We start from the raw sequence: 17,847 nt of genomic DNA on the forward strand, positions 1-17,847 counted from the left end.
AGCTTCGATGCCACCCACCTGGTGCTACAACCAGCGGCCTCAGCGCACTCATGCTGGCAGCTCTAAAAGTGGCTCGCAGAAGGTGATGCCAGTTATGCAGCTGTCCAAACACCAGCCAATCTCTAGAACAGGCTGAGTCGCAGGATCATGGAACATTTGTGCGAAAACAGCTTTGTGGAGATGAGAAAATCTCACACAGAGAAAACAAAAACAGCCACATAAAAGCGGCGGCTTGTGTTAAGTGAATATGTGATAGTGGAAGCGAAGTTGTGGCTCCTGGATATTGAAATTTGCAGAATAAATACGGCCCCCCACACGGAGTTCTCCCTGCATGTAAGTATGCAGGAAAACATGCTATGCAATCCCAGTGCTTAGGCCAAAGTCTTGAGCATTCTCATGTTCAAAGCCTTTGCTGAGTCACGTCAGCGCCAGTCATTTGCGGGTCTGATCCCCGTGTTGGGAAACAAAAGCGGCACTGGGCGGGAACCACTTCCATGTGAACTAACACTCGCTGATGTGCACGCCAACACACTGGATCATACGGCAACACTCGGGCGCGAGAAAATTCGGGGGACTTCTTTCACGTAAAATCACATGCTCGTATTCCTCACATTATTGAGAGAAGGGGCAAAAAAGACTCCCATTTTAGAGATGATGATGTGTGTCGGTTTGCAGTGGATCTGAAAGTCAGTTGCATTGAACTTCTTGTGTGTGTGTGTGTGTGCAGGCGGGGAAGGGAGAACCCCACGCCTTCAAGGAGAAAACCTTCAAGAAGAAGAGGCAGTGCAGCGTCTGTCACCAGAACATCGACAACATCGGCTCCTTCTGCAGAGGTACACTTGCGTAATCCGACTAGTGCTTTATGTCCTGGAGCCGTGTGAAAACACTGGCTATAATTGGTGCATTTTCAGAGAACAAATCGTGTCCCTCTCTCGCAGGGACAAGAGTGACTCATTTGACATTTGCAAAGCAAAAATATTTGGGTCAAAGGTGCTCAATAGACCATTGTTTTCTGTTTTCTAGGATGTAAGACAGCATCTCACAGGAAGTGTGAGGCAAAGGTAAGAGTTTTTCTGCTGTGATATTTGTGTGTCATTGTTGGATCAATTCACATCCTGTTTTCTACTCTACTAGAGCACTGTATGAAACTACACACACACACACAAACAAATGGAAGAACTATACTCAAAACATTCAGAAAAAAGTCAGCAAAAATTGTGAATACATGGAATAAAAAAATCAATATTTCATATAAATAAAAGGCTCAAACTAAGTTATTGTTTTGCCCTCAGTTGATGTGACTTGAGTGTGCACTTTGGTCTGAATCACAGATTCAGTTCTGGTGTCAGAATTGCAGTCATACAGCTCATGGCAAAACCCTCTTTCTGATTTTATTTCTATTCTTTCTCTATTTTCTATTCTATTTTCCACATCACTCACACTTCACTTCTGCTGCTGCTATAGCTTCAACTGGCAACTAGGCTTGACTGGATGTGCTCCGAGATTCTCAGCCCTGGAGGAAATTCCACTGCTGGAAACAGATTTTTTGCGAGCAATAGGTTGTCACAAACTTGCTGTCGGTCCCATTAGGTACTGCAACAAGTGAAGCTCTTGTGAAAGTGAAGGTGAGCCTGGTAAGGCTTTAAATCAAATATATGTGTCAGTGAGCGCTGTCACTTGATCACGATACACATTTGAAAACATATATAGTGAATGGGTTTTTGTGTTTTATAAAAAAAAAAAAAGAGAGAAATCGGCATGAGATTTAAATGAGAAGGCAACATGGAAATGTTCCGCCAACATTCATGCGTTGTGCTATCGGGATAAACAAATGTTTCTCTGAATACAGCGGGACTTTATGACCTGGAATGTCTGTGAATATAAGGGTTGCTCAGTAACATTCTTCGCTGTAAACATGATGCCTGCGTGAAAGGATCATTGATGGAGAGATGGAATTATGAATAGACAGAGGGCTGCAGAGGAGAATGCCAGGCATGGTTGGACCAGCGAAGAGGCTGAAGCAAGTCGTCTTGGCAGACGCGGAATTCCTGCTAGCGCTGAGGATAATGGATGTCTTTATATGTGCCGCCAAAATTAAAATAAAGTCACATGTCTGAATCGTCTGTATAAGCACATGTTGGATTTCATTTTGGAATAGTTTCTTTCATTGGCATTTCCCAATATAGATATAGAACCCAGAGCAGCTTGTTGTTCCGTGGTTTCATCGAGACGCTTTCATGTGTGATATCCATCACTGCTGGCCAGGAAGGGAGAGGCCAGATAAGACAGGGTGTGTGGCTTTGGCTGTCCATCTCAGGAATGACACCGGCCAGTAATAACCTGCATATATATATATAGTGGAGCATTACGCTCTGATAAAGCAGAGTCTGTTTTAAATCAAGACGTCGACACCTTCTGCCTTCAAATATTAGGTAACATCTGCTGTTCTCTTGCTGAATGCATTTCCATTTGGCAGCGATTCCCTCAAACCGTGTGTGTGCCTCACCTGTCTGTCATCTGCAAACCATCCTGCTCTAAGCAGCCTGTCATCACGCTACGTGTGCTCGCTCACATCAGCCTGTTTCCTCAGGGGTAGCTTCTGTACACAAGGTCAAGGTTGGGAAGTAGAGTTCTCGATACGTGATGCTGGGATGCCAAGTAAACCCTGTGATGTTGTGAATACTGAACATTATCAGAAGGCACGAACTCACCCCGCTTCGACCGACACAAACAACCTCCATCATATCGCAACGTCACGCTTCACTCATCCTCTCCAAGTGTCATTCCCAGACAGGACGGTTTGCGGTACTACTTTGTCATCGACTGCGTATCTGTGTTGTCTCGATCTTCTCCCGTCACTCTGCACAGAGGGTCAACAGCCTCCAGCTGGCTCATCTCTATTCTATTAAAAACACAGTCCTGAACCAGCTGGTGTTCCCACTGAGAACAGTCCCTCCTTATCTCGATCTCAAGTGGAAAATGTCGTCCTTGGGGAGTTGGGGTAGAGGATGGCAGGACGACGGAACAGTGGGAGAGAAAACATTAAACTATGAGTGCGGCCAAAAGAAAGACGATAAGACAAGAAGAGACATTTCCGGTCGTCACGGAGCTAAATTCTTAAGATGTTTGTTGGATAACTGACATTTAGTCACGTCGGAAATCACATGCTCTTGCATCCACTACACGATTTTATCTTTAAGAATAGCTGGAACAGGAAAGCCGTCAGTGTTCTGTTGCATCTGTTCCAAACGAATTCATGCTAACTGTAAGCAAATGTCAAACTCTTCAAATACGTGGAACTTCACATTGTTTGGTCAAATTTAAATCACAATGTTGCACAACTTTTCTGAATCACTCATGAGCCAAGCAGATCGAGTGGTGTGGTTGATCCATTTCCCGAACAGAGCTGAAGGTCAGCGGCGCCCCGAGTCTGATTCAAGCCAAACTGATTCAAAGCAAAGCGTTAGAGCACATGGGGTGTAGTGTGGGGAGCAAATGCAGAAGCCTTGGTCTGAGGAATCATTTTCACTGATGCACCAGCTGTCGACAAATATGTTGAAGATCGGGGTTTGTCCTATTAGTGTTGACAGTTATTATTCCCCTGCTAGACTTGGGAAAGTTCTCATTTCTGCCTCCCAACATGAACCCTTTGCCTCAGCCAGAAGGTCACCCCAGGCCAATTCTATCTGCTCCTTTGGTGTTGGGGCTTGGAGCTCTTGCACATCACTGTGGAACTGTTGGGGTTCAAGAGCGGAAGTGCGACCCATGGCAAACCCTCACTAGGGTTGTAAGAAAATATACACTGGAATATCACAATACTTTGAGTGATGTTGTATTGATGTTATTGCTGAAGCATATTGCTGAATTGAACTGTATCGGGATATGTATTGTATTGCAAGATACTTGCCAATACACAGCTCTAACCCATTGTTTTCTACTTTCGTGCATTGGATAGTCTAGTCCTACTGCATCAAGCTATTCGCCGGGAGGGAAAACCTGATGCAGAAGTGGTCAATAATGCTAAGGATTTGTTCCACGTGTATGGCATGTCAATAACAAGCTACAAAAACTAGCCAGGCCATGTCTATTGCCTTGCAGTCTAACAAGAAGAGGATGTTTAGAGAGATGGAGCTGAAAGGAGGGAGGAAGTGAGGGTGACAGGAAGAGCAACATGACCCTCCCTATGTTTGTCTGCTCCAAAAACCTTTTCATCCTGGCAGTGGTTACCCGCCCCAAGTCTCCCAATTACAAGGGAACAAATTCACATGAGACTGTTGAAAAGTGGCGGCAGCCTTGATGGAACTTTTTAACACCCATTTCAGTTTCTCCGCGAAATCGCAGCTGACCCAACATTCCTGTCGGACTTCCTGTCCACGGGAAGTCTCAAGGTCACATCTCTCCCGCGATGCGAGAGCGACGTCACTGTTGTTATAGGAATATGTCACTCTTTGCCCTCATCGCTGTGTAAACACGATCTACAGCCGAGCGTGTGAGTCCTGATCGACCGATACAGAACTCCATTGTCAGCAAATGCAGTGAAAAGGCCAAACTCAACGTCCTCATAAGTCTGATTCCTGTGTTTTGGAAGGTGTTCCAGGTTGAATCCGGGTATTTCTTCTGTGACCATCAATGTTCTTGTAGCGTTTGCGTTACGTTGGAAGCGTTTTCATTGGTGTTGTTGGAGGGAAAGAAGGAAAGGATCTTTGTGGCCCCTGGATCCCCTCGCGCCGGCCTGGCTCTCCCCCAAACATGACTGTAGCCAGCATGAGTCATTGGGGATAACAGGAACCATATCGCTCTGACATTACAGGATCTGTGTCTGACAGAGAGAGAGAGACAGGCCACTTATCACAGACAGGTCTCGTAATGGTGCAGATAGGCACAGTCGTGTGTGTGTGTGTGTGTGAATGAAGCAAACGGCTGAGCGACTCAGCGATGTTGATGAGAGTTAAAAAGCATAACAGCTGGGCTTCTGCCAGTCTCCTTGGTGTGTGGGAGCGTGTGAGAGCCAGCAGAGGCAGAAGCCAGAGTCAGTGGCCAGCGGTTTTCGTCTTTCTCGACTGAGGAAGAGATGTTTTATTGATACATTAACATGAAATATCTTATGATCAAATGAACCTACGCGAGAATAAATCCAAGTCAAGCACATGTTGCTCATGATCAGTGATGATTTTTAAGTCGTGGCATGCACATCGCTGTCAGATCAACAGAATGTTTCAGGTGTAAATCATCCTTTTATCTTTGGGGCTGTTGAGTTTCAGGCCGCCTTGGAAAATATGTTTGTCAGAGTGCCAACCTGGATCCTTCCTGGCTTCAGTGATGCTCCAACTCCGAGACATTTTGGTGGAAATGAAACTGCACAAAATGTTTTCTGTCTTTGTGCATGACTTTCTAAATGTAGAAAGTTTTTGTATTATATGCAAACAAACTTGTGATCTCTTTTTTTGGCGAGTCTTTTTACATGACTGCACTAGGCGACGCTGACCATAAATGAGTTGGTTATACTTTCGCCAGTGTCGGCTGAGTTGTTTGTCAGGGTTGATTTGTGCTGGTTTGCTACAGTTGGAAACATGTCATCGTGACAATGCCTGTCCGAGGAATGTAGATCTATTCTCAACACATAAAAGCTGAGGGGACTGCCAGATACGAAGCCATTGCTTTTGGGAATGGTCACGATGAGGTGGGTGAAAGACAAGGACGCGCTCACCCACATGGGAGGGGGGGGCGTGACGGTCTGTAATCGCCCCCCTCAGTTTGGTTCTTTCCACTTTTCCAATCTGTTTCCAGTTCTTGCTTTGTTTACATTGATTTCCACACAAAGTTTCTCATTTGCTCTCGCTGAATAAAAGCCGCATGTTTGTCCTATCAGCTACGGCATTCTCGCACTGCAGCCATTGTTTGATTTGTGCAATCTGCATACCCTCATGTCCATATCTGTGGATGTGTTTGGTTCCACCAGTGTTGACCCAGCAGCTCCATCACAGGCAGCAGTGTCCCACCGCAGGCACCCGTGTGACCTGCCATATCTTCAGCTGCTCAGAGCAAGAAGGCAATGCTTTCTGCTCTTTTAGAGTCAAAAGAAAGAGTGGGAACAAGTGACAAAGACAAACAACATTTCAAAGATTAACCCTTTCTTAGCCTTCCTCTCATCCAGAAAAGGACAAAGTGTAATACCAGGCTTTGGCAAGCGGGAAGGGTGAAGTGTTTCACCCATATGTGTTGCTTTAGTTGAGCCCTGACCCTGAAGTCCACATACGTTGGTGTGCTTTTCTCACAGTCCATCTTGTCATGATTAGGAGGCATTAGACATGTGGGGTGCATGTGAGAGCAGCCCAGGACTGCCAGGAAACCCTGGAGGTAGAGTGACTGCATTTGCCGCCTGGAATTGTCAGAAAGGGTCACCGGAGAATTTGCTGCAGACTGGTCAAAATGATCTTGTCGTTTTTAATACTAGTCCCACTGAGGTGAACTCTAATCGCTGCATCGCAAGTTCAAATGTCTGCAGCTTTGACACTAAAGAAGTGTATAAAAAGGATGGATAGCGTGATGAGGATTCATCTTTTTCATGCATGGCGTAAACAAACAAAAAACATGACCTTGTATTAAACTACTCTTCAAGGTCATGCTACTCGGAATACTTGTGGCTTTTAATTTGAATAAACCCGAGGTGCGTTTGAAACCATGATGGGAAACAGGTGTAACATATAGAGCAGCAGATTATTGCCTTGACTTTGAGAAGCCTTTACTGTTCCTGGAATGTTCCGACTGCTTTGGCTACATTTACCAGACGGAAGGTTTGAAGGGGAGCAGCTGTTTCTCAAAGGTGCTGCTCAGGTTGAACCATGGTTCTGACAAATGAGACATGGCATTAATGGTGAACATTTATTACATATGTGTCTTTTGTATTGCATTCCTGTCTGCTGTTATTAAAGCGAGCTTGCTCCAGTTTTCTTTTTTAAACACCAAGGGTTGTTGAACAGCAGTGTGTGTTCTGTTCCTCTCATTCAGCCAGTCTTTGATCCCCCTGCTATGATGGAGATGACGAGAGCTTGCAAGGCCACGGCCCACTGGCAGGTCCCCCTCGGGAGTCGTGGAATGGGGACGCCATTATCCGAAACAGCTAACATGAAAGCTGCGACCATATGTTGCCGAGGGGAAAGTTCAGCCCCGTCGTCACAAGCACTAACAACCGCATCACCATGACACCAGTCCGGGCCGTGTCACATGATGTCAAGCCTGCGTCTTTTGTGGGCTCCAAAATTCCTTCCTCAAACTTGAAACAGGACATTCCATGCAACAGTTTAACCACAGCTTTGCCGCCTATGTGTTTGCTGGCTGTCGATATTACGACAATATCATTTCATTCCAATTGCAAGCTTTTTATGTATAAGCTACGAGGCCCTTTATTGCCTCCCTTTTAGAATGGAAGACTACAGAGATGTTCATCCGAGGGAGTGATGGTCTTCTGTCGCAGGGTTATTTTCAGTGCCCACTCGATGGCACTCTCTCTAAAACCTTTGTATTTGAACCACCACTGCATTGAAACCAGCCATGGAGCCCTGAAAATGTTTCATGAAGCCTCACCAGCCCATCACTTAAAAGTAGGATCTTCGTCCAAGCTCAGGGATACGCACTCAACGCTCTGGCCAATATTATCACTGTCATGTTTTTCCCATTACCCGCCCGCGCATCCAAAATCACAAATGTGTAATGGCATCATGAATCACTGCATGGTTATGGTTATGACTTTTTTTCGTTGCAACATGGCAGTCAGAGTGGCTAAACCATCAGTGGGAAAGTTTTATGGGAAAGTGGAAGAATCGCATATTTTCAAACACGCTGCCAACATGAACTGTTAATGTCATAAACGTATCACCGTATTCTTCATTTTAAAATAAAAAAATATGGCTCTCACGCACTAACTCTCGAGCTGTCTTGAGCGTTTCGCTCCCGTACTGCTGTGCTCACTAACATACCAAGGAGGCGAGGTCACTGGCTAGTTACTGCTCTCTGAGAACACATTTGGTGAGGCGTGTGTTAAGAGGAAAGCCCTGTGCATTAGCTATGCATCCTCTGACTTTGATGGTTCAAAGACGATGTTAGGAGCCGGAGGAGTGTGGGCCACTGCAGCCAAACAATGTGGAAAGAGAAGAGAGAGGATATATGAATAAAAAGTGAAGGAATACAGTTTTATGGGTAGAATATAAAATACTGAGACGCAACATAAAGATTACTGGAGGAGACAAGCTCAACTGTTTCACTAGTTTTAAGGTTCATATGTGGCCATGACTTGCAGCTCCAGCAAGTCGGAACAAGCTTGTCACAGTCAAGGATATTTGGTTACTGATGGACATGAGGGGTTAAAGCCATGAGCCGAAGTGAAGAAGAAGCTAAAAAGGAAGCAAACAAGACGTGTTTTCAAAGGAGAAAAAGGGAGATTGGCAAAAATGAATTTTGCTTGTCACAGATTTAGAGATTGGAACATTTCTTGCTGCTGACAACCACAAACAACCGCAATGTATTAACAGGCTGTAAACACAAAGACGTAACAGAGGAAGAGGGGGGACATTTGAAAATGGTGGCTAACAAAGTCTAGAGAAGATGAGAGGCGCGGAAAGACTGAGGGATAAAAGTGCAGGAGATGGGTGGAGGTCGATTAGCAGGAAGTTTGTACGCAAGTCTTGGCCTGAGGAGATGGAATCTGGTTGTGTGGTGTGTTTGTTCTTGTTTAGTGACTGCCCTCTCAAGGCCCCTTCACTTGGGCACCAGCAAAGAGGGGGAAAGACTTGGGTTCATTTGAGAAAGGCCTTTTTATGGGAAAATAAAAGCCAGGGGAAAGGTGGCACTCGGGAAACAGTGCCGAGGTTGAAAGGCTGAATCATGCTACAAGGTCCACTGCCAGCGTAACAAGAGTCAACACAACAGGATATTTGAAACAATGAGCACTGCTTTGGTGCACCGTCTCTCCGAGACTGGCATCTGTCCGGGTGAATTCCGCTTGAAGTGCCAGTGATATAATAGCATTCCCTTTGCACAGGACTTCCGATTTAATTTGTCCTGCTTCTGGTGACTACTTCCCACGACTCTGCTGATGTTGCTGATGTTCCTCACAACCCCGGGTCACCCTGAGTAGCGATCTTTGTAGTCGCAGACAAAGATCAGTTTGTGTATTACTCGAGTTAAGGAACAGATTAAGATTCCAGTACTGCTTCAGTAGTTGGCAAAGGGGGAAACTGAAAGTGCGGTCGGCAATTTCCAAAGGTTGGATATTCTGGTTGAGGTTTTTTTTTTCTCCTCGGGGCTCGGGAGTCGGAAAGGATTGAGTAAACCATCACAAGATGGATTGGTGCAGCAAGTCTTCGACCTGGATGATGATTGAAAAAACATTGTTCACGTTAATCTTTGGGTACAAAACCAAGATTCTAGTCCTCTCTGCCTATAGGACACGCTCCTCACTGTCTTCACAGGCGGCTGTAAACCGACAGATGAACACATGCTGTCTTAAGAGGAAGCAGAAACACAGTAATTCAAGGGAAAAGATCACTAACCATTACCCACAGTGACAATTTGCAGATTGTCGTCCCACTTCCCAACCCTGTATCTAGCTGTGCTCCTCTCTTGACTTAGCACGGTATGTGTTCCTCTGCCTTCCTGTTTATGTTGTTTCTAAACTCAAACAAGTCGGCGATACAGATGCACGGGGGGAGAAGGGCACCTCACCCAAGCACGTGCACGGCAGTGACACATGCTCCCTCCCTCCACAGGACCCGCTGACTTCCCCTTTGAGCACAATGAGATATACCCTGGCCCTTTTCCTGTGTCCAAATAAACAGTCCAAAGAAGAGCGATGTCTCAGGAACACTGCCTTGGGTGTGTGTTCACGTGTGTGTGTGCATGTGTTCCATCGGTTACGTAAGCATGACTGTGGCCCTCAACCCCCTTCATTAGGGCTGCTGTGCACCTCCTGCTTCCTCTGGTCACAGTTCATTGACGTGTGGGCCCATAACAGACATGGGAATCGGATGTGTCACCCTGTCTTTGCGTGTTTGTGTCTGAGTGTTTGCCTCTGTCTTTCCAGCTCACATTTGCACACACTTAACAACCTGTAAACATGCCATCAAACATCAGCTGTGTGTCTGTATTTACTTGCCGCTTGAGAGCATCCGAGTAGTTTTACTGGGACTGTCTGTACTCGGTCCAAAATTGTGGCGCTCCAAAACCACGGCCCCGTCTCCCTCTACCCTGAACTGGCCTCAGCAAGTTACATGACTGACTCTCTTAAGAAGATGAAACTGGAAGTGATCGCGCTGAAAGTGAAAAAGCCAATTGAAATTCTCCGACTAATTCACAGTTGAATGGCTGCAGTCTCGGGCTTGGAAGCACAGAATGAACCTCTCAGGTCGCTGGGATTTCCTTGGATAGAAATTGCGGCTACTTGTCAGGTGGTCTTTTTGACAGATGCTAATGGTTGCACGGTCCTTAAACACCACTTAAATTTAAAAAGATCCTCTTGGTGAGTCAAAACTGGACCGTACTATCCTGCCTCTACATATACGCACCACTCATTTTTACTTGGCAAGAAAGGAAATTTTGTCTGTTCTATCTTTGTCCCTCTGTTCGTAAATGATTTCCTGTCTTGAGCTTTGACCCCTTTCTCTATTCAAGAGCAAAGAAAATAGTCCACGTGTGAGTCTTTGTGTTCACATGCTGTTGTCTTTGTGTCTTCCAGGTGACCTCTCCATGCATCCCTGCTCCTTCCAATGACCTGGTGAGTTTCCCGTTAGAGGTCACAGTTGTTTCTCTGGAGCTTTTCTGCTTTGTATTGGTTCCCTCAAAACCAGCATATACAGTTTTCCCACTGCATTCCTTCGGGTAAACTGAGCCCTCAGCTCAGTTTGAGCTCAGTTCATTCCTGGAGCAGTGCGGTATTCCAACAGAAAGCATGTCGACGTTGCGCGAGGAAGTCGCCCTGTTTGTTTAATGGAGCTACCTTTCTTCCGTGCCGACCTTGGCCTTTCTGTACTTTCATACTCCTGCTCATCTCAACTGTCCCATCTCCTTCCAGCAACGCAGAGGGACGACTCCATCACGACACATCCAACACATGGTGAGAACCCACCCTCCGATTCACCTCAAACCACTTCCTGCCTGGTCGGTGATACGACACGTATTTGTCGGACAAAAGACTTAAGATTTAGGATTCATGAGACAAACAAAACAAGGAGAGAAACGCCAGCATCACAGGGGATCCTTGCCGCAGCCGCACCAAAGTTTATGACGTGTCATATAAAATTGTAGGAAATGGTTCTCATGGGAGACAGGCCTGGTTTGGTCCACGGTTGTGGGGAGCCCTGACACTTGAGAGGGAAATATATAGATCTTAAATTGATCCTTTACTGATACGATTTCACAATCTTCTTCTTCTGGCTTCTCCCTTCAGGGGTGGCCACAGTGGATCACCTTCCTCCATCTCACCCTGTCCTCTGCTTCCTCTTCTCTCAAACCTACAAACCTCATGTCCTCCTTCACCACCTCCATCACTCTCCTCTTTGGCCTTCCTCTCCACCTTCTGCCTGGCACTTCTAACCTCCTCCTTCTTCTTCTTCATTTTCTTTCTTCTTCTTCTGGCTTCTTCCTTCAGGGGTGGCCACAGTGGATCACCTTCCTCCATCTCACCCTGTCCTCTGCTTCCTCTTCTCTCAAACCTCATGTCCTCCTTCACCACCTCCATCCATCTCCTCTTTGACCCTCCTCTCCACCTTCTGCCTGGCAGTTCCAACCTCAACATCTTCATCTACCAATGTACTGGCTCTCTCTCCTCTGTACATGTCCAAACCATCTCCATCTCGCCTCTCTGACTTGGTCTCCTAAGCACCTGAGCACATGTGCATCTGATCCTCTCCATCCTGCTCACTCCCCGAGAGAAGCTCAGCATCTTCATCTCTCCATACAACATTGCTGGCCTGACCACGGACACAGGCAAATGTGGGACATTTATCATTGGAAATACACTGATCTGTGTTGTACAATTCCGTAGGGTTCCACAAAGTCTCTGACTTACACCAAGCAGCGAAACACGCTACCAAGGTAAGTGCCATCGATCATGGGATATTATTATTACTATAACGTTTGTACATGTTGTTGTTTGGGAGTACTTTGAATAGTATAGTTCAGATCATTATCATATACAGACAGAACAAGTTTAGTCACCGTGACTGTCCTTCGTGCCACTTCCTGCCCACAAATGTGGACGCTCAAGTCTGACACACTTCCTGTCAAGGCTGGTGGTTTTTCCTGCTCTCTGAATAAATATACTGAAATCATCCCTGTTTACATGACGCGGACAGATACTAAGTGTACTTGACATACATCAAACATTTAGTAGGAGCAAAGCTACTGTGTGCTACTGGTAGTTCTGAAGCGCTCACTGATCTCATCTCCTTATTTTTCCTAGCAACACCTCCCAGCAAGAATGTTCTCGTCCATTTATTCGTACCCGTATTTCGTTTTTTATTCATTTCATTTGCATTGTTTTGTCGTGAATGTTGGGTTCATTCTGAAAGACGCATTGACATGACCTATTTTCATTCATTCAGAAGAGTGTGGTCCATGTAATGAGTCACCACAACTCATGCACTAAGGATTCCAGAGGTCCATTATGTAGTTATGTCGTGGCCATGGTGAGATTGCTGCCTCGCTCTCCAACAGTTAGCCACATACACAAAACCTAATAACCATCAAAGGAGATCACACGACCTGCAGTTGTAAGATTCAGAAGCGTTTTGTCGTGAGTAAGAGAAAAAAATGGAGCCTCAGTTTTTCCATATGTTGGATGCTTCCAGATAAAAAAGTCCCTGTCTAACTCACCACTAAGAAGTTTTCAAGAGTTGCTCACTCGAGACTTGTCATTCACTATAGTCGTGTTATTGTTGCACAAAGCTCTTTTGTTAAAGCTAAACCTCGCTGCAGGAGCTTCAGCGTGGATCGAGTGATGGAGCGCGTGATGGAGCGCCACTACGACTTCGACCTGACCTACATCACAGAGAGGATCATCTCCGTCTTCTTCCCTCCGAAGTTGGAGGAGCAGCGGTACCGGCTGAACGTGAAGGAAGTGGCCGCCATGCTCAAGTCCAAACATCAAGATAAATTTCTGGTGAGGCCGCATGCGTCACGCGTCCGCTAATGTGGGGTCCGATCCTATCTTCCTGTGTTCAACTAAATTTAGCCTCAAAGATAACAAACATTCTGGACTAAATAGAGTTAAACGTCAACAAATGAATGTTTGCCAGAGAGAAAAGTGCTTTGAAATGGGCTGGAAACAATGTTTCGTTTGACGTGCCGCAGGGGAAGTGATACTCGACGTCTAGTTTAGTCTCGAAAATAAGGGGCACTCAATGAAATCCTGTGTGTTTTTATGTTGTCATTCTACATGAGAGAATATTTCCAGCAGCGTAATGAAAACCTTCCACGCATTTTTCATCTGGATTGTTTCAGCTGCTGAACCTCTCGGAGCGGCGCCACGACATCAGCCGGCTCAACACCAAGGTAAAAGCCCGCGTCAGTGTCTTGTGAGAAGGTTTCAAAGCAGTGTTAAGCCTGATCAGCCACATGACACCCATCTGCGCCCTGCAGGTTCACGACTTCGGCTGGCCCGACCTCCATGCCCCGCCACTGGATAAGATCTGTGCCATATGCAAAGCCATGGAGACGTGGCTGACCTCCGATCCCCAGCACGTGGTGGTCTTGCACTGCAAGGTCAGAGTTTAATGGTCTCTAGGATTTCCTCCGTGTTTCCCATGCTCTCAGACTCCCTTTTTATCAGCAGGAGCAGACTGGATTAAAACCACTTTCTTTGTCTTTATTGTCAAGTAGCTGCAATAATTCATTGCTGTTAACTCTAACAGCAACAGTATTTTATTAGTCAGACCTCCACCGCCTGTTCAATAGGGCACTTCTTTTGAGGCATGTTTGCTGCCACTTTCTCTCACTAATCCCTCAGGATTCAGCTTCCTGCTTTAGATGGAGTGAAGGGACTGAACACACCTGGTGTAACCGAGTAAAGACCAAATAAGATTCTCACACTGATGTGTTTTCCTATGCTTTAAAGCGATGACCTCTTGACCCTGAGGTTGTCCAGGCATCTCGTTCAAATGTAACGTATCCCTGAGTGATCAGAGATGAGAAGAAAAAAAACTCTCCCATCAACAAGGAAACCTCCAGTTGGTGGCGGCTGGAAGCAACAGGGGTTGTTTCAGGAATTTAAACTGGTATTTGTGAGGAAGTCGGGAGCGCTGCGGGGAGTGTTTTAATTTCAGCTCAAATGGCTTCTCTTGAGTTCACGTTTGTGACCTGTCACTAACTTGCTTTTCGAGGAATGAGCGTGCATGATGAGTGACTGCTCACGTCAGTGTTTGTTCTCCACAGGGCAACAAAGGAAAAACCGGAGTGATCGTCGCTGCCTACATGCACTACAGCAAGATCTCTGCAGGGTGAGTGAAGCTTCAAGAAGCCAGTCTGGTGCTCAGAGCTACGAAAGTATATATATATATATATATATATATATATATATATATATATATATATATATATATATATATATATATATATATATATATATATATATATATGATTTAGATATTAGGGCATAAAACCAAATGTGTTTGGTTATATTTATATATTTCACATATATATATATATATTTTTTTTTTTTTTTCACATATTTGACACCTCGCTATGAGACAATGAGATAAGTCATTCTGAACTGATATTCTTTATGTATAGTTCACATTACATTTTAAGATGTTTGTTTTTTTTGAGTTAAAGAACTTCAACTTCAGCCAAGTTGGTTTATTATGATCAACAACAACAACAAAGGTTCTAAAAGTACCCTCTAGTTATCATCTTATTATGACAGAGTAATCGATATATTGGAAGAAAAAGCACATGGGTGCATTAAAAAATGAATTTCATGTTCATTCCCGTTATGATTTTCAACATATGAACAGTCACTCTGTGCAACACTCAAACTACTAATGTAAACACAATGCAAATGTTTGCCCCTAAACTTTTTACTAAGTAAAGAATATGATTTGTACTGCCTCAAGTAAAGCTGTTCTCAATGCCCTCTCAAAGAGGCTGGACACGACTTGATCCAGTCGTCCTCAAATATTCGAGGAAAACTGCATATTTGACCAGAAAGCTGAGTCGGTAACAGGTTTTTTCCAACAAAAGTTTGGATGATAGCGGGTTGTTAATGGATGTCGAAATGAGCTTTTCCTCTCTTGAAATGTCTCATATTTAACTGTCACTTTTCACTCGTGACATCTTGGCGATTCTATCAAGTTTATGAGCGAAATAAACAAACATGTTCCCATAAAGCCTGCCTTCAGTTCACTGGCACCGCAGCAGCCGGCTGCGGTTGCGCCGACCCAAACACAGATCAACGTGTCTTAAAAAGTGATTGCATGAATACATGAGTTCATCCTCAGCTTGTAGCGACACGTGACTTTGGTCAACGCCACACAATGATTTCTTTTCAAGCTTTGATAACTGAGACCCCATGGATTTTTGCCCCGCAGCAGTGGAAACCAGTTTATCCTGTGGCCTCGGCCAGCTGTATCCTCTCCATGTGCTTTCTGGCTTGGACGGAGTCGTCCCTTGATGGAAAGCGTTGCCTGAAAACGGTGTGTGTGTGTGTGTTCCTGTGCAGGGCGGACCAGGCGCTTAGCACTCTGGCCATGAGGAAGTTCTGCGAAGATAAAGTGTCTTCTTCCCTTCAGCCATCTCAAAACAGGTAGAGGACTCAGCGTGTCCTGTTTGTGTCTCAGATAATGAAACTGAAGCTCAGATTGTTTTCCGCTAAGACAAAGGCTGTTTTCAATGGCAAGCATTCTTTTCTTGATGTTTTGTCTTCATATTTGAATATGTTTTACACGTCTTACACTCCTCTCTGGTTCAGATACATCTACTATTTCGGGGGCCTCCTCTCGGGGGCCATCAAGATGAACAGCAGCCCTCTCTTCCTCCACCAAGTTCTCATCCCTTCACTCCCCAACTTCCAGGGCGAAGGAGGTTTGTGCCTGTTGATGCAAAGCTATAATCTCATTTCCTGCAAGAACTGCACAGCAAAATGATGTGTAATATCCATGAAAAACTTGTCATTTCTCTTGTGTCTCTAAGTCTGTTAGGGCCTGAAGCGCTTGGTCCTCATGCAGTTAGTTGTTGGGCTCAGATGTCACACAACTCGGTCATTCAACTGTAATAATAACTTTGACTGTTGTAAGCTAGTTTTAACTTGACCGCACTCCTACACACACACACACACACACACACACACACACACACACACACACACACACACTCCCGCCCAGACTGATCTGTTTATCTTTAATCTGATGATCGACTTCAGTCGACCGTCAGCACATTCCTCTGCCTTCATGACGATCATGTTCACTCTGTCTGACCTTCTCTCCCCAGGATACTTTCCCTTCCTGAAGATCTACCAGTCCATGCAGCTGGTCTACACTTCAGGCATCTAGTGAGTGCGCATCCCCAACAGGTGGCACATGAAGAGCAGAGCAGACTAAAAACCAAACTTCCTTTTCGCCGTCACATTTCTCAAAAAGCATCTGAAATCCATTTTCACTTAAATGACTACTGAACCACACAAGTTTGTGAGAGTCTGTTTGTTACAGTACGAAGCTCCGCGTGATGGTAAACTGAATCAGTGGTACACATCAGATGTTCACCAGACTCGATCAATTGCTCTCACCATGCCTATATTTGGTCACGGACGCCGTCTCCTCCTGTATAATGGGCTTGTTTGTGTTCACTTTGTCATCCGCAGTGACCTTCAAGGCACAGGGGGGCGGCGGCTGTGTGTGACTATTGAACCAGCCCTGCTGCTGAAGGGGGACATCATGGTGAGGAGGAAGCGGGGGGGGCTCTTAAATTTCACAGTAAATGAGTAACTGTACACATTAGTGGTTTCATTTAAGTGGCGTTCAAAACAAGATTATAAACGGATGAATCTCTCTGCTGCCTCCTGCAGGTCAAGTGTTACCACAGGCGCGCTCAGAGTGCGCACAGAGACACGGTGTTTCGGCTGCAGTTCCACACCTGCACCGTTCACGGAGCCCAGCTCTGGTTTGGCAAGGGAGAGCTGGACGACGCCTGCACCGGTGAGAGCTCAGCTCCTCTTTCAAATACTCGCAGTTATGACTCCTCTTAGTTTCCCACCAGCGGGTCAGACCGCTTGTTAAACCTGAGTTTGGACATGGACGTCTAACCAACAGGGTCAATGTGTGTGTGGATTTGGAGGGAGGATCTCATGTTTAAGACTTATAGAGTGAGATCAGAGATCAGAGCGATACAGACAACAACGTTACATTGAGATAAGGACTTGAAATAGTATAAACACTTCCAACCACACATATTGCCTCGATGTTGAAGGTTGATATGAGCATGTCTGTGAACTGCGGGAAGGCTCGTGCGTACAGTATTTCTGAAGCTCTCCCTCTCTCACTGCCAGATGAACGTTTTCCCTCTGATGCGACAGTGGAGTTTGTCTTCTCCTCTGGACCTGAACGAGCCAAAGGTCAGTGAGTCCTCTACAAGTTGCACCCCCACGAATTCATCTGATATCATTTGCACTTTTCAGGGCGTGAATACCAAAAGAACGACCCGGCTGTTACTGTGGACTACAACACTGCCGACCCGGTGGTGCGATGGGATTCTTACGAGAACTTCAACCAGCGGTACCAGGACAGTCTAGAAGGTACCGTACAGGCCTCCCAGTCGTGGTCATCTTTACCTTACTTCTGTTACCTTCTCCTACATGTCATCTCA

The 17,847-nt window shown here is 45.5% G+C and overlaps 1 protein-coding gene across 2 annotated transcripts in view; it reads left to right on the top strand.

Annotated features, from left to right (window-relative positions):
* The window catches only part of tns2a (tensin 2a), a 40,730-nt gene that overhangs the window by 16,879 nt on the left and 6,004 nt on the right, over positions 1–17,847 (top strand). For both annotated transcript variants that reach the window (XM_053850432.1, XM_053850433.1), the window contains exons 2-17: positions 728–833; positions 1,024–1,061; positions 10,730–10,768; positions 11,066–11,107; positions 12,038–12,087; positions 12,970–13,153; positions 13,495–13,545; positions 13,633–13,755; positions 14,425–14,489; positions 15,710–15,793; positions 15,959–16,071; positions 16,477–16,537; positions 16,847–16,922; positions 17,051–17,180; positions 17,531–17,596; positions 17,660–17,776. In XM_053850432.1, coding sequence (XP_053706407.1) covers positions 728–833; positions 1,024–1,061; positions 10,730–10,768; positions 11,066–11,107; positions 12,038–12,087; positions 12,970–13,153; positions 13,495–13,545; positions 13,633–13,755; positions 14,425–14,489; positions 15,710–15,793; positions 15,959–16,071; positions 16,477–16,537; positions 16,847–16,922; positions 17,051–17,180; positions 17,531–17,596; positions 17,660–17,776 — 1,345 coding nt within the window. The remainder of the gene's footprint in view (positions 1–727; positions 834–1,023; positions 1,062–10,729; positions 10,769–11,065; positions 11,108–12,037; positions 12,088–12,969; positions 13,154–13,494; positions 13,546–13,632; positions 13,756–14,424; positions 14,490–15,709; positions 15,794–15,958; positions 16,072–16,476; positions 16,538–16,846; positions 16,923–17,050; positions 17,181–17,530; positions 17,597–17,659; positions 17,777–17,847) is intronic.

The sequence above is a fragment of the Synchiropus splendidus genome, chromosome 18 (assembly GCF_027744825.2).
Source record: "Synchiropus splendidus isolate RoL2022-P1 chromosome 18, RoL_Sspl_1.0, whole genome shotgun sequence".
In the NCBI taxonomy this organism is placed as follows: domain Eukaryota; kingdom Metazoa; phylum Chordata; class Actinopteri; order Syngnathiformes; family Callionymidae; genus Synchiropus; species Synchiropus splendidus.